At 41.2% G+C, this 16,120-nt stretch overlaps 2 protein-coding genes across 3 annotated transcripts; one reads left to right on the top strand and one right to left on the bottom strand.

The window, feature by feature from the left end:
- The first annotated feature begins 2,513 nt into the window (after window positions 1-2,513).
- LOC134186226 (uncharacterized) lies at window positions 2,514-3,004 on the top strand. The gene has a single exon (XM_062654141.1). The coding sequence runs from the start codon at window positions 2,522-2,524 to the stop codon at window positions 3,002-3,004; it is 483 nt and encodes a 160-aa protein (XP_062510125.1). The 5' UTR covers window positions 2,514-2,521.
- Window positions 3,005-11,388: 8,384 nt separating this feature from the next.
- Window positions 11,389-13,147, bottom strand: LOC134185946 (uncharacterized). Of its 2 annotated transcripts, none has more exons than XM_062653836.1 (3): window positions 12,201-13,147; window positions 11,659-12,133; window positions 11,389-11,590 (listed from the first exon to the last, which is right to left on the bottom strand). In XM_062653836.1, the coding sequence occupies exons 2-3, from the start codon at window positions 11,972-11,974 to the stop codon at window positions 11,496-11,498; spliced, it is 411 nt and encodes a 136-aa protein (XP_062509820.1). In that variant the 5' UTR covers window positions 11,975-12,133; window positions 12,201-13,147; the 3' UTR covers window positions 11,389-11,495. The 2 variants fall into 2 exon arrangements, with proteins under 2 accessions (XP_062509820.1, XP_062509822.1); XM_062653838.1 differs by having other exon boundaries at window positions 12,207-13,147.
- Between the last annotated feature and the right edge of the window lie 2,973 nt (window positions 13,148-16,120).

Raw genomic sequence — 16,120 nt, 5'->3', positions numbered from 1 at the left:
TAGACTGACATCTAAACCAGTACTGGAACCGGCTAAAATTAGATTAATGCCATATGGGTTATCTAGACCACTGCCAGTAGATGGACAATGCTTGTGTCAGGTGGAGCATGGAACAACTCACCATTTGCAGTTTTATGTTGTGCCGGCAACAGCTTCACCAATATTGGGACTAAATGCATGTCAAAAACTAGGACTGGTCAAACGAATTGCTGAAGTAGATAGAAATGACAATCAGATTGTAAAGGACGTAGTTTTGAAAGATTATTCTACTGTGTTTGGTACTCCAGGACTTCTAAGGGATCATGGCTATCAAATTCGATTGAAAGAAGGTGCTGTTCCATATTCAGTTTTTGCTCCTAGACGTGTGAAGCTTCCGTTGCTGCCAAAATTGAGAAATGAATTAGAGAGAATGCAGAAGATGGGGATTATTCAAGAAGTGGTTGAACCGACAGATTGAATTGCACCTATGGTGCCAGTTCTTAAGAAGAATGGTCAAATAAGAGTGTGTATTGACTTCAGTGAGCTCAACAAGTCTATAAGACGTGAACGATTCCAAATTCTTGTGGCTGAGGAGATTTTTGCTAAGATGCAAGGTTCTAAGTGTTTTACAACTCTGGATGCTGAATCAGGATTTTGTCAGATTCCTTTAAATGAAAGCAGCTCGTTACTAACAACGTTTATTACACCATTTGGACGTTTCCGATGTCTGAGATTGCCATTTGGCATTACCTCTGGTCCTGAAATTTTTCAGAGAGTGATGAGGCAGATTTTGGCAGGGATAGATGGCTGTGATTGTTTTATTGATGACATCGTGGTATGGGGTGTGAATGAAGAAGAGCACGATCAACGATTGAGGCGGGTTTTAGAGAAATGTAAGGCCAGTGGATTGAAGCTGAATATGAGCAAATGCCAGCTCCGGAAACAGGAAGTCAAATTTTTTGGTCATGTTTTGTCTAACGAAGGTTTGAAGGCTGATCCGGACAAGATTAGTGCAGTAACTTCACTAGAGAGTCCAACAAATAAAGATCAATTACGCACTATTTTGGGGATGTTTAGTTATTTGGCCAAGTTTTTGCCTGAATTTTCTCACAAAGCAGGTCCACTGAGAAACCTGCTTCGTGAGGATACAGATTGGATCTGGACAGCTGAGCATCAAAATTGTTTGTCAGATTTGAAGCAAATGATTGTTCAAGCACCAGTTTTAGCATTTTATAGTGCTGAAGCTAAAACAGCTGTCTCGGCCGATGCCTCTTCGTATGGTCTGGGTGCTGCATTGCTGCAAATTCAATCAGATGGAAGAAAAGCACCGGTTATGTATGCATCAAGAACGTTGACAGATCAAGAAAAACCTTTTTCACAAATTGAAAAAGAAGCATTGGCTTTGGTTTGGGGATGTGACCGATTTGAATCATTTCTGTTGGGTCGAGATGAGCCATTTACCATTGAAACAGACCATAAACCTCTAGTCACTATTTTGAACAAGCAAGACTTAGATCAAAGTCCTCCGCGGATTCAACGTTTTAAGATGCGTATGATGAAATTTAACTTTCAAGTTGTCTATGTTCCTGGGAGAGAGTTGCAAGTAGCTGATGCGTTGTCTAGACGACCACAAAGTCCTGCTAATGTAGATAGCATGGTGGATGAGTTGATAAAGGCGGTTGAAGAACACGTTGAGGGAATTAGAGATGCATTACCAGCATCAAAAGATGGTCTATTGAGGATCAAGGAGGCAACTCGTCAAGATTCAGATATGCAAGAGTTGATCAGGGTTGTCAATGCAGGATGGCCGAATCGGGTTACTCAGATTGTTGCTGCTATTCGCCCGTTTTGGAGCCATAAGGATTTATTGACTGTGGTTGACGGGTTACTGTTGAGGGGACATCAGATAGTTATTCCCAAGTCTATGAGAAAGGAGATGCTTAAGCTGGCACATGATGGACATTTGGGAATAGTAAAGACCAAGAAACGAGCAAGACAGTCAGTATGGTGGCCGCAAATGAATAGTCAGTTGGAGTTAATAGTTTCCAACTGTACAACGTGTGCAAGATATGCAAGTGAGCAGAGGAAAGAGCCACTCTGTAGTACTGCAATGCCAGGAAGACCTTGGGAAAAATTGGGTGCGGATCTATTTGAAGTAGAAAAGATGCATTTTCTAGTGGTTGTTGACTATTACTCGAGGTATCCGGAAGTTAAACAGCTCACAGGAACAAAATCAACGGATATGGTACTAGCACTGAAGGGTATTTTCTCACGATTTGGGATTCCCAATGTACTGGTCACAGATAATGGACCACAGTTTGTGAGTGAGGACTTTAAGAACTTTAGCAGGACTTATCAGTTTATGCATGTAACGTCATCTCCTAGACATCCACAAGGAAATGGACTAGCCGAAAAGACTGTGGGGACTGTCAAAGCCCTGATTAAGAAGGCTTGGCACGCAGGGGAAGATCCACACTTGGGACTGTTAGCATATAGAGCTACAGAACATGAAGCCACTGGAGTGTCTCCTGGTCAATTGTTAATGGGGAGGAAGTTGCGGACAACCATGCCAACTATTGCTAGTCAATTGATTCCACAGTTGGTGGATAAGTCTTCAGTGAGAGAGAAAGACAGGGGTAGCAAAGCAAAGCAGGCAGCAGAATATAACAGAAGACATGGAGTGCGATCCTTACCAGACTTGGAACCAGGAACTCGGGTGTTGGTTCATGACCAAATAGGTGGAGAGTGGAATGTACCTGCGACAGTGGATAGAGAGATACAGCCAAGATCATACCGTGTAGTGACTGAATCAGGGGGTACTCTAAGACGCAATCGTCATGATCTTCGACTAAACCCTGAAATGGTGGAAGGGCAGAGAGATCATCAAGAGACTAATAGTAACCATCAACAGGCACTGGAAGAAGCTGCACAGCAAACCCCGGTCAGGTCTGAAGAACATATAGAAACACGAACACGATATGGACGATTAGTGAAAACCCCACAGTGGAGGAAGGACTATGTTTGAAACAAGGGGAGATGTAATATACGGGGCTTGGTAAATGGTTTGACTGGGATATATCCGGGGGTTAGACTTATACCGGCTGCAGGAAGGCAGACGTCGTGTTGTATTTCTAGTTGTTACGCTTGTTTACGTGTTGTGTTCTATTGCTATACTTCAAGTATACCACATTTTCCGCGGAGGTCTAGCTAAGCTGTTGTGAGCGAACTAAATCTACGTATTTAGGAAGACTACAACAACGTCTTGCTGTGCCAATCGTAGTGTAATCCGCATACTTTGTAAACCGCGTGTCTAGCGTGATACCATCACAGTCCCCATCATGCGTCGTAGCTGGATTTTAGCTAATCAAGAGCTCGAATTTCACTACTTCGCCTTCCCACCTTTCTTGAATCAATCATTTATTGTTCAGCTGAAACGGGAAAGACGTCATGAAAGAAATGTGGAGGTTTTGACTTTACGTATCAGACTGAAATAATTATTTCTATAAATTTGGTACTTCTAAGACAACATTGGATAATTGAATGCCTGAATCGGATAACTGAACGCCCAATTCGGATAATTGATTGCCGGAATCGGATAATTGAACGCAAAATACTATAGTTGTCTTCAAATATTCGATCACGCTTCAATCATCTCACTCGTTTACTGAGATAGTCGCGTAACAATGGTCGTGTAGTCACATGATAATGGTTGCGTAGCAATAATTTCTGTCAAAGTAACGCGCGGAAACTCAAAAAACAGACTTTTCTCTTCTTTTAGCTTTTTTCTTTCCATTCCGTTTGTCACGCATCCGTCTCCTTTGCTCTTTAGTCGCATAAAGGAGCAAAATCGAGAGTCGTCTCACTCTTTTCGCCAAGAAATTACAATTGAGTCGACCTCTCGAAAGGAGTCCCTTACTTCAATTTTTAACGCATATGTAACGGAGTCAAAATTGCATTCATCTGGCATCGCCGTTTTCTCGATCCGTCTTTCCGTTTTGCCGTAAATCGATATGAAAAGTGCTGACGTACGCATATAAATATGTAAATATATAAATATATAAATATATAAATATACTAGTAAATGCTCGGTTAGCATTGTGTTTGGCGAGCGATGGTGTTCTGTCTTTACCTATTCGCGTAACAATGGTTGCGTTACGTAGCAATAGTTTCTGTCAAACAAACGCGGGAACTCAGGAAACAGACTTTCAGTTACTCTTCTATAGTATTTGGTGTTCAATTATCCGATTTAGGCGTTCAATTATCCGTTGCTTACGGCTGTTGTGCAATATCATGGAAACTGAATAACTTACATAGTCTGCGGTTGGGCAGCTGCTCAAATATCATCATTCATCAGCTGTATAGACGTAATAATTTGTAATTAATCTTGACTTTAGCGTGAATTTTTAGTGTGTGTTGTACTATAATTTCCTTTGCACTAATCTTCTTGGTGTCCCACGTTTCCGCGGAGGTCTAGCTAAGCTGTTGTGAGCGAACTAAATCTACATATCTAGGAAGCCTACAACAACGCCATGCTCCGTCAATCGTAGTGTAATCTGCATACTTTGTAAACCGCTCGTCCAGCGTGATACCATGCAACAGTCCATCATGCGTCTTAGCAGGTTTTTAGCTAATCAAGAGTTCGAATTTCACTACTTCGCCTTCTCACCTTTCTTGAATCAATCATTTATTATTCAGCTGAAACGTGAGTGAGCATCCTAGAAAGACGTCATGAAAGAAATGTGCGACTAAAATAATTATTTCTATATTTGGTACTTCTAATTAGGACAGAACATCGGATAATTGAATGCCCGAATCGGATAACTGAACGGCCAATTCGAATAATTGCTTACCTGAATCGGGTAACTGAACGCTGAGTTCAGATAATTGAACGCAAAACACTATAGTTGTCTTCAATTCTTCGTTCGCGCTTCAGTCGTCTCACTCGTTTACTGAGATAGTCGCGTAACAATGATCGCATAGTCACGTGACAATGGTTGCGTAGCAATAATTTCTATCAAAGTAACGCGCGGAAACTCAAAAAAACAGACTTTTCTCTTCTTTTAGCTTTTCGTTTTCATTCCGTTTGTCACAAATCAGTCTCCTTTTCTCTTTAGTCGCGTAAGGGAGCAAAATCGAGAGTCGTTTGACTCTCCTCGCCAAGAAATTACAATTGAGTCGACCCCTCAAAAGAGGTCCCATGCTTCAATTTTTAGTGCATATGTTACGGAGCCAAAATTGCATTCATCTGGCATCGTCGTTTTGTCGATTTGTCTTTCTGTTTTGCCGTAAATCCATGTGCTGACGTACGTATATATATAAATATATAAATATATAAATATATAAATATATAAATATAATATATCTCGAGCTCAATTGACATGACAAGAGAGAGGCTCGCTTCGCTCGCCAATAAATATATAAATATATAAATATATAAATATATAAATATATAAATATATAAATATATAAATATACTAGTAAATGCTCGGTTAGCATTGTGTTTGGCGAGCGATGGTGTTCTATCTTTACCTATTGAGTGATAATTCGTGTAACAATGGTTGCGTTACGTGGCAATAGTTTCTGTCAAACAAACGCGGGAACTAAGGAAACAGACTTTCAGTTGCTCTTCTATAGTATTTGGCGTTCAATTATCCGATTCAGGCGTTCAATTATCCGTTCCTTACGGCTGTTGTGCAATATCATGGAAAACTGAATAACTTACATAGTCTGCGGTTGGGCAGCTGCTCAAATATCATCATTCATCAGCTGTATAGACGCAATAATTTGTAATTAATTTTGACTTTAGCGTGAATTTTTAGCTTGTGTTGTACGAAATATTTTTGCACTAATCTTGGTGTCCCACGTTTCCGCGGAGGTCTAACTAAACTGTTGTGAGCAAACTAAATGTACATATCTAGGAAGCCTACAACAACGGTTTTATCCCTTCAATCGTGGTGTAATTCGCATATTTTGTAAACCGCGCGTCCTGCGTGATACCATGCAACAGTCCATCATGCGTCTTAGCAGGTTTTTAGCTAATCAACATCTCGAATTTCACTACTTCGCCTTCTCACCTTTCTTGAATCAATCATTTATTGGTCAGCTGAAACGTGAGTGAGCATCATAGAAAGACGTCATGAAAGAAATGTGCGCGGTTTTGACTTTACGTATCAGTCTGAAACAATTATTTCTATAAATTTAGTACTTCTAAGACAGAACATCGGATAATTGAATACCTGAGTCGGATAATTGAATGCCTGAATGGGATAATTGAACGCAAAATACACTAGTTGTCTTTAATTTTTCGTTCACTCTTCACTTGTCTCACTCGTTTATTAGCTGAAATAGGCGCGTAACAATGGTCGCGTAGTCACGTGATAATGGTTGCGTCACAATAATTTCTGTCAAAGTAACGCGCGGAAACTCAAAACACAGACTTTTCTCTTCTTTTAGCTTTTCCTTTCCATCCCGTTTGTCACGTATCAGTCTCCTTTGCTCTTTAGTCGCGTAAGGGTGTAAAATCGAGAGTCGTTTTACTCTTCTCGCCAAGAAATTACAATTAAGTCGACCCCTCGAAAAGGCCCTTACTTCAATTTTCGCGCATATGTTACGGAGTCAAAATTGCATTCATCTGGCATCGTCGTTTTGTTGATCCGTCTTTCCGTTTTGCCGTAAATCTATATGACAAGTGCTGACGTACGCATATAAATATATAAATATATAAATATATAAATATATAAATAAAATATATCTCGAGCTCAATTGACATGACAAGAGAGAGGCTCGCTTCGCTCGCCAACTAGTAAATGCTCGGTTAGCATTGTGTTTGGCGAGCGATGGTGTTGTGTCTTTGCATATTCGCGTAACAATGGTTGCGTTACTTAGCAATAGTTTCTGTCAATCAAACGCGGGACCTCAGGAAACAGACTTTCAGTTGCTCTTCTAAAGTATTTTGCGTTCAATTATCCCGTTCAGGAGTTCAATTATCCGTTGCTTAGTTAGGGCTGTTCTGCAATATCATGTAAAACTGAATAACTTATATAGTCTGCGGTTGGGCAGCTGCTCAAATATCATCATTCATCAGCTGTATAGACGCAATAATTTGTAATTAATCTTGACTTTAGCGTGAATTTTTAGCGTGTGTTGTAGGATAATTTCCTTTGCACTAATCTTGGTGTCCCGCGTTTCCGCGGAGGTCTAACTAAGCTGTTGTGAGCAATCTAAATCTACATATTTAAAAAGCCTACAACAACGCCTTGCTCCGTCAATCGTGGTGTAATCCGCATACTTTGTAAATCGCGCGTCTTGCGTGATACCATGCAACAGTCCATCATGCGTCGCAGCTGGTTTTTAGCTAATCAAGAGCTCGAATTTCACTACTTCACCTTCCCACCTTTCTTGAATCAATCATTTATTGTTCAGCTGAAACGTGAGTGAGCATCATAGAAAGACGTCATGAAAGAAATGTGCGACTAAAATAATTATTTCTATATTTGGTACTTCTAATTAGGACAGAACATCGGATAATCGAATGCCCGAATCGGATAACTGAACGCTCAATTCGGATAATTGCTTGCCTGAATCGTGTAACTGAACGCCAAGTTCGGATAATTGAACGCAAAATGCTATAGTTGTCTTCAATTCTTCGTTCACGCTTCAATCGTCTCACTCGTTTACTGAGATAGTCGCGTAACAATGATCGCATAGTCACGTGACAATGTTGCGTAGCAATAATTTCTATTAAAGTAACGCGCGGAAACTCAAAAAACAGACTTTTCTCTTCGTTTAGCTTTTCTTTTTAATTCCGTTTGTCACAAATCAGTCTCCTTTTCTCTTTAGTCGCGTAAGTGAGCTAAATCGAGAGTCGTTTGACTCTCCTCGTCAAGAAATTACAATTGAGTCGACCCCTTGAAAGAGGTCCCATGCTTCAATTTTTAGCGCATGTTACGGAGTCAAAATTGCATTCATCTGGCATCGTCGTTTTGTCGATTTGTCTTTCTGTTTTGCCGTAAATCCGCATGACAAGTGCTGACGCACGTATATATATAATATATCTCGAGCTCAATTGACATGACAAGAGAGAGGCTCGCTTCGCTCGCCAATAAATACTAGTCAATGCTCGGTTAGCATTGTGTTTGGCGAGCGATTGTGTTGTGTCTTTGCCTATTCGCGTAACAATGGCTGCGTTACTTAGCAATAGTTTCTGTCAATCAAACGCGGGACCTCAGGAAACAGACTCTCAGTTGCTCTTCTATAGAATTTTGCGTTCAATTATTCGATTCAGGCGTTCAATTATCCGTTGCTTACGGCTGTTGTGCAACTAAATAACTTCCATGGTCTGCAGTTGGGCAGCTGCTCAAATATCATCATTCATCAGCTGTATAGACGCAATAATTTGTAATTAATCTTGACTTTAGCATGAATTTGAGCGTGTGTTGTAGAATAATTTCTTTTGCACTAATCTTGGTGTCCCACGTTTCCACGGAGGTCTAACTAAGCTGTTGTGAGCAATCTAAATCTACATATCTAGGAAGCCTACAACAACGCCTTGCTCCGTCAATCATGGTGCAATCCGCATACTTTGTAAATCGGGCGTCTTGAGTGATACCATGCAACAGTCTATCATGCGTTGTCGCGGGTTTTTAGCTAATCAAGAGCTCGAATTTCACCACTTCGCCTTCCCACCTTTCTTGAATCAATCATTTATTGTTCAGCTGAAACGTGAGTGAGCATCCTAGAAAGACGTCATGAAAGAAATGTGCGACTAAAATAATTATTTACATATTTGGTACTTCTAATTAGGACAGAACATCGGATAACTGTATGTCAGATAATCGAATGCCCGAATGGGATAACTGAACGCCCAATTCGGATAATTGCTTGCCTGAATCGGGTAACTGAACGCCGAGTTCTGATAATTGAACGCAAAATACTATAGTTGTCTTCAATTCTTCGTTCACGCTTCAATCGTCTCACTCGTTTACTGAGATAGTCGCGTAACAATGATCGCATAGTCACGTGACAATGTTGCGTAGCAATAATTTCTATTAAAGTAACGCGCGGAAACTCAAAAAACAGACTTTTCTCTTCGTTTAGCTTTTCTTTTTAATTCCGTTTGTCACAAATCAGTCTCCTTTTCTCTTTAGTCGCGTAAGTGAGCAAAATCGAGAGTCGTTTGACTCTCCTCGTCAAGAAATTACAATTATGTCGACCCCTCGAAAAGGGTCCCTTGCTTCAATTCTAGCGCATATGTTACGGAGTCAAAATTTCATTCATCTGGCATCGTCGTTTTGTTGATCCGTCTTTCCGTTTTGCCTTAAATCCATATGACAAGTGCTGACGCACGCATATAAATATATAAATATATCTTACATATAAAGCTCAAATTGTCTCTGTGTGTGTGTCTATGTGTGTGTGTGTGTGTGTGTGTGTGTGTGTGTGTGTGTGTGTGTGTGTGTGTGTGTGTGCGTGTGTGTGTTCGCGTTTGGCGGCCACGTCTTTTGTCCGTTTGCAACCGGAATCAGCAAGCACACTCGGCACGCACAGAGGAAAGTTTACGTAACAAAATTAAAAAAATTATGCACCGGGTCCCCTCTCGAGGGGTCGACCCCAGCGTAAAATTTCTCGACGACGCAAACGCTACACATTCCAGTTCGTTCGAACACACGTCCACACCAGTCCTGTGTAGACTGTATGCACCGTCGTCCTTCGCAAAGCTTCGAGCAATCCAATATCTCTTGCTGACGAAACTTACTCTTCTAGCGCTTTCATTTGTCTCCAAATTCTGATTGCATTTGCACCAAATCCAACCTACACGTTTTCTGCAGCATGCGCTACACCGGGAGTGTGTCGATTTCTATCGAAACAAGCGCGAAGAACAAGATCAGAATTCATTCAGCACATCCGGGACTTCGCAACAAAGATTGCACGTGACGTGTCCACAGACCTATCTTTACACTACAGTATCTTGCCCGTACGAAGGACGGGCCATGTATACTAGTAAATACATAAATATATAAATATATAAATATAATATATCTTGAGCTCAATTGATATGACAAGAGAGAGGCTCGCTTCGCTCGCCAATAAAAGTCGAGATGCACACAACTGCTGCAAGTGACGAAAGCGTAAAAAGATTGTGACGTAAGAAATGAGCAATAAACAATCTATAAGTTAACTAATTAAAAGTACACGCTCATCCCTAGAAACCGATCATTTTCTCAAAGTGTTTTTATACTTGTTTCATTCGCTCTTTAGCTATGTAGGTTAAGTGTGTCTTTATTCTTCGTACGTAGTATACCGCTGAGTACTCAGTCTCCCTGATACTGAATGGTCGACATAGGGCGCGAGTACGGTCTGTTCGACAAGGACAGGGAAAACTCGCTTTGATTTTTCCTGACGTCCACAACTTTCAATGACCATCGTGACAGCAATTTCGTGATTTTATACGTTTAGCGTCTAACGTTTTGTCGTGTTTTGCGCGCAAAAGGTCACGCTAGATAGCAAAATCCCGTTCGAAAGAATTCGTCTGTATGGGATTTCGACATTTCCGACCGATCCAGAGCTGTTTCAAGGTACTGAGTGAGTAGCTTCTATTGTGAAAAGTAGTGCCATTGCATTTTCAGCATCGGCAGACGTAAGACGTGAACATGAAACAGCGAATGAGTCGTCAGAAGGCGCGAGTGCGGTCTGGTTGACAGGGTCGTCAAACTTTGATTTGCTTTCCTGACTCTCAAAAGCATTTTAGGTGGTTTCCATAACAACGCAGACAATTTTTAGGTTTAGTAGATAACGCCTAACATCAAACTTTTACCAAGGCAAATTTGTCTTGGGTTCATAGGCGTTCTACGTTGTTTCTGAAAACGACTAGACTTTGCAGACTGTGTAAAAGAGAGCGAAATGTGTATGTATTGCATTCAGAACGTTCAACGTCTCAACCTAAGACGAAAAACATGAAAATCCCATTGGGACGAAAGATTCTTTCCAGTCCCATTCGAACGAAAGAATCCTAGTAAAAAGATGAACAGGTCCTTGTAGTCCTTTGACTGAATTTGCCAAATGCATGGAAACCCATGCACGCACAAGCTCAATGAAAAATTTTATCGACGAATCAATGATCGATGCCATGCATACGAATAGACTATCCCGGAACGCCCAGTTGCTCTGACTGACTTTCGATTGGTTGAAAATAAGCACGCGATGTCATCGACAATGGGTCACATCCGGCTAGGACGCTCGGAATTAGAACTTTTCTCTATTCCAGCGTCGTGGACGCTCGCCTAGCGCGACGGACGTTCACAGTGTGACGCTGACGCTCGCTCATCGTCAGCGTCCAGGACGCTCGCAGTGCTAGCGTCGTACTGTGAACTGCGGGCTATAAATGTTCTGAATCGAATGAACGTCGCTATACAAAGCAGCACATCAAATTCATCCATGTAACCTAGTATCATATTGTTTGTGCTAGTTAAAAAAAAAAGAATAAAAGACATGCAGTTTGCCCATATACCAAACAAAATCTATTTGTTCTCGTACGTCCTTCCGTCAAGTTTGTCGAAGATATTCTTTATGTCTCCGCGAACAGGTGAAAGTTCCGGTAGTTCTTGTATCCCACCTAAATACATTTTAAAAACATATATACTGTAGAACAGACAGCTGCATGTCAGCTTATGAAATAATTACCCTTATCAAGCTGGACTGTAACACGTTCTCGTATTTCGCTCGCAACGCGAGTCACGAAAATATCAACATTTTCATCCGTTTTCTTCTCAATGCCAGTAATTTTAGCCAACTTGTCTAGGATTGCGACTTTAGATTCGCTGCAACCGTCGGCTGTAATCTTGTAAAATACTGGTATGATTTTCTTGTAACGTGAGCCGAATTCAAATGCTGCGTTAACTTCTGCTTTTGGATAGGGTTTTTTCTTGAACTCGTGACTGAGGATAACGACAAATAGAGGAGACCGTATTATGGCTTCCGCAATGTCTGTCTGTGCCATGCCTCCCACTTGCAAAGATACAGTATCAAAAAACGAAACAATTCCATACTCCTCGAGCTTATTGTTTAATGGACGGACAAAGTCTTCTTTTTCTTCGCCTGCATGACATAAAAACACATCGTACTTCCAGCCTTGAGAAGCTAGAATGGGACGAAGAGGCTAGAAATCACAAAAAAAGATATTTAAGTATAATAGTAACAATTCACACTATTCACAAAGTATAGACCGTTACTTTACTATTGCCGTCTGTGGTATCTGTCACTACTGCCGTCGAATTGACGCCAGATGATCCGGCCTGATCAGAAGATACACCTGATAGTCAACACGTTTATGAACAGTACCCAGCATGAATGTACGCGTGCACACCACGCACGCACGCACGTACACACACACACACACACACACACACACACACACACACACACACACACAATAAATAAAATGTAACCGTTTTCGTAGTAATGACCAAAATTTGATGTCTACCTACTGTAAGACCTGTGTTTCTAAATAGGCAATCTTTCATGAAACGATAACTTAACTATTAAACCTATAACAGCCATTCGCTAACAACAATATTAATTAATATATCACCTAAAAACATAGCGACTATAAAATTAAAAAGGTTAACTTAAAGTCACCAGTGGCATTGCAGGAAACTACAACGGTTTTGGAAGTTCTGGGCACAATCCATGAGGTATTGCATAGGAAAAGCAGCATACACATTGATTAAATTGAGGACATTTAGAATCTGCAACAATTAAACCCACAGTGGCTTGTTGATCAAGATAGATCAACAAGGCTATGTCATGTCCCCTGTCAACATAGATCGACATGACAGTTAAAAGCACTTTTAAGGGAGTGTTTACAGTAGCGACTATGAACTACCAAACTGATCTGATTGACCATGACACATAAGGAATTAACATATTCGACTGAAGTCAAATGACTTGTATCAATATTTGTATGTATACTGTATTGAATACGCGCGTGCGCGTGCGCGTTTACAGAACACGCGCCAATAAGCAAGCGAGTAACCCTATCCGGCAAGTTTAGCTATACGGCATAACCATTCTTCAGAAAGAGCACATCAACCACTTAGTAATTAGAGTCTACATCCGGTTTAGTTGTACATAATACTATATTTTCAATGACCATGCAAACATCGCATCTTTTCCGAAAGCCGACAATTGCAAATGATGAAACGCGGGATAAACAGCAAACTTTCCTACAGTCGAGATTCTTCAGTAAAATGAACATACGTATCTACGACTTATTAGCGCAGACAAGGCCGAGTCAGTTGGAATTTGTTTCTAGGGTCATTACACAAAGTCACATTGACTTAAAATGCCATTCAACATTCGATTTTACTGCAGAGTCGATCGAAGCAATTAACGGCTACCAAAGCGGCAATATGCTTAAAACAGAAAACGCAATCCGAGCCACTAGAAAACATGAGTGTATGTTCGATGTACCGCCGATCACCACATCTTGTCCAGTTGATTCGCTGCAGCAGATATCAACTAATGCCCTTGCAGTTGCGTCTTCCTTCTTCAACTGATTCCATTCTTCAATAATATGAGGGCGCTGACTTTTACAGAATCTGATTTACCTTGAAAGTCCTTCAAAACTACATTTCTCACATCGCCCGTTGACTTATTATAGTCTCTTAGCAACAGTCATTCTAATTTTAGTTATGGCGCGCTTCTTGGAATAACATATGTACACTTCAGGCGGTGGTGAAGTCCGCCTCGATCCCTTTCCGGGTACTGTCTGCTCTTGACTCGTACACTCAAAACCTCGTCAGTTTACGATGGTCGAAGGCTAGACCTGATTGTTCTTATCCTGTTTCCCATCCCGTTCGGGAGCTGCGAATGCTACAAAACGTGTCGAGGGAGTTGCTCGCTGGGAACGCTGGTGACTCTCCACGTAGGACTCAATTCGGCGGCTTCGAAGTGATTTCCCAAGACTCTCATCTGTTCAAAGTAGAGACTACGTCGCGCACCTGATACGAGCAAAGCTTCCAATTCCGCTTGCACGCGCAATGCTGGTCGAACCTTAGGTATCCAAATGGCCAAATGTTCGATCTTGAATTTTCCGTCGGCCACATTGGTAGAACTATGGCGGTAATTTGAGGGTGAATTTCATTCTATCGTCGTAGATGTGTTTTGCTCCCAACATCACCGTGTCGATATCGCGATGAAATCCCAAGACGGTAATCAAGGGTAGTAACATGGTGACCGTTTTGTTGCCGGTCTTGATCAACTGGCGGCTGCGAGTTTTAAATTGTACTTGGAATTTCTGAGTATACTTCCAAAGTCTAGAGCTCGAATGTTAGCTCCATTTACTGCTGTGGCATCATCCACTATACCTGTCGCTAGTAGAGCGGCTCCTGTCACACCAAACTCTTTAACCTCGACATCTCCAGTGGCAGTGTCGCGATACCACAACATGTTGGTCACCGTGCTTCTACCGTATTCGTCCAAGAATTGTACCAAGTTCTTGATCGGGCTGGCTTGTGGTAAGTACTGATTGATGTGTTCGACGATGTGACCGTCGATTTGATATTGGATAGATCGAAAGAGCGACAAACCGTTGTTGACGAGAGTGTGACGACATTATTGGCTGGGTAAGTGCTTTCGTCCGTCTTACTGACCAGCTTGCCTCTAGTATATGTTGATGTTTCACACACGCGTATGTCTGTAAATATATATATATATATATATATATATATATATATATATATATATATATATATATCGATTGGTCTTACATCCTGATCCATGACACGCATGGTGATGCTTGAGATTTCCTCTGTTTTGCTCATGCCAATATAGGTCAATTGATTCGGTTTGATAGAGAGTAGTGATCCTCGTGGTTTGTCGGGAGAGAAGCTTTAAATGACATCGCTCTTGCTAACGTTCAAGTAGCTAGAGGATATGAGAGAGCATCGTATCAATACCAAGTGGATATTGGTGATGTTGAGTTGTCTTACACTTTACCATCTCCCAAGCGCTTTTTATCGAATCCCATTCAATATACCTCTCAATCCTTTCTTGACTGGGAAATCCATTTTGTAGTCATCAACAAGGGATCAACCAGGATTATTCGCAATTTCAAGTTACTGTAATTGGGTAGTATGGTAATGCCGTCTTCATCGTCATCGTTCTTTCTTAGCAACAGTTTGATTTCTAAGTTCAAGTTGGTGGTACAGAAACGCCAAGACACTTTGTACCGTTGTAGTATCTCAGCCAAATTTTTGTCTGTCGTGATATTATACAATGAGTAACACATTTCGCTGAAGATCAACGCCAATTTATAATCGACGCATTTGTCGAGGTGAAGAGGTGGGTGTATTTCTACGGTAAAATCAGAACTCGAACCTCTCACACGATCGCTGTCTAATTAATGCTAGAACCTTTTCACCCATGGCGATAACATCTTCTCTCGTTCGTGAATATGCTTACATAAATCCGAGTACTCAGCTTGTGTACTCTCTTTCGAGACAAGTGTAAATTCCATACGCATCCGTATGTATTTCAAGCTCATCATAGAGCTGACCGGTTCTCCTATACCTCGTCTCGATTGTGCTTTCACCCTTATCTATAATACTAATCTACGTAATCGTAAATCTTACTGTAGTCTTCTCCGGTGATAATGCCATCTTTCAATAACCAATATATGATCTCGACGATCTCAGTGTCAATAGCAGTACTCTCGTTACCGGTACCTTTGCCGGTGATAGAGAACTTTCAAGTGACGACAGAGTTCGTTTGGAGACTTGTAATATTTCATTTGGGTAACTGATACTTCTTGGATCGTTTGTTGATGGGAAGGTCAGACAGTTCGATGAGTTTGTTCCAGGTTTTAAGAGCTCTGCCACTGTACGTCTAGTTTGTTTTGAATCTTTTGGTCAACAACTCCAACCGGTCTGTATCTATCTTTCTCGATATACCTTTCTTGCCGTCTTCGTAGACTTCGAGTGTTATGTTTGTCAGTTGCATGGCTTCGATGTACAGATCACCATAGGTGGATTCGGATGTGAGTTTGAAGGGTTGCTTTGGTGTGTGTCCTTTACACCTTTTGGCTGTATCAGTGGCTTTCTTCCCTTTCCTCTTGGTGAGAGTGGGGACTATTTGAGAAGAATGG

Source organism: Corticium candelabrum, chromosome 10, assembly GCF_963422355.1.
Source record: "Corticium candelabrum chromosome 10, ooCorCand1.1, whole genome shotgun sequence".
Lineage (NCBI taxonomy): Eukaryota > Metazoa > Porifera > Homoscleromorpha > Homosclerophorida > Plakinidae > Corticium > Corticium candelabrum.
The sequence above is the reverse complement of the archived record's forward strand: the minus strand, read 5'-3'. Positions and strand labels throughout refer to the sequence as shown.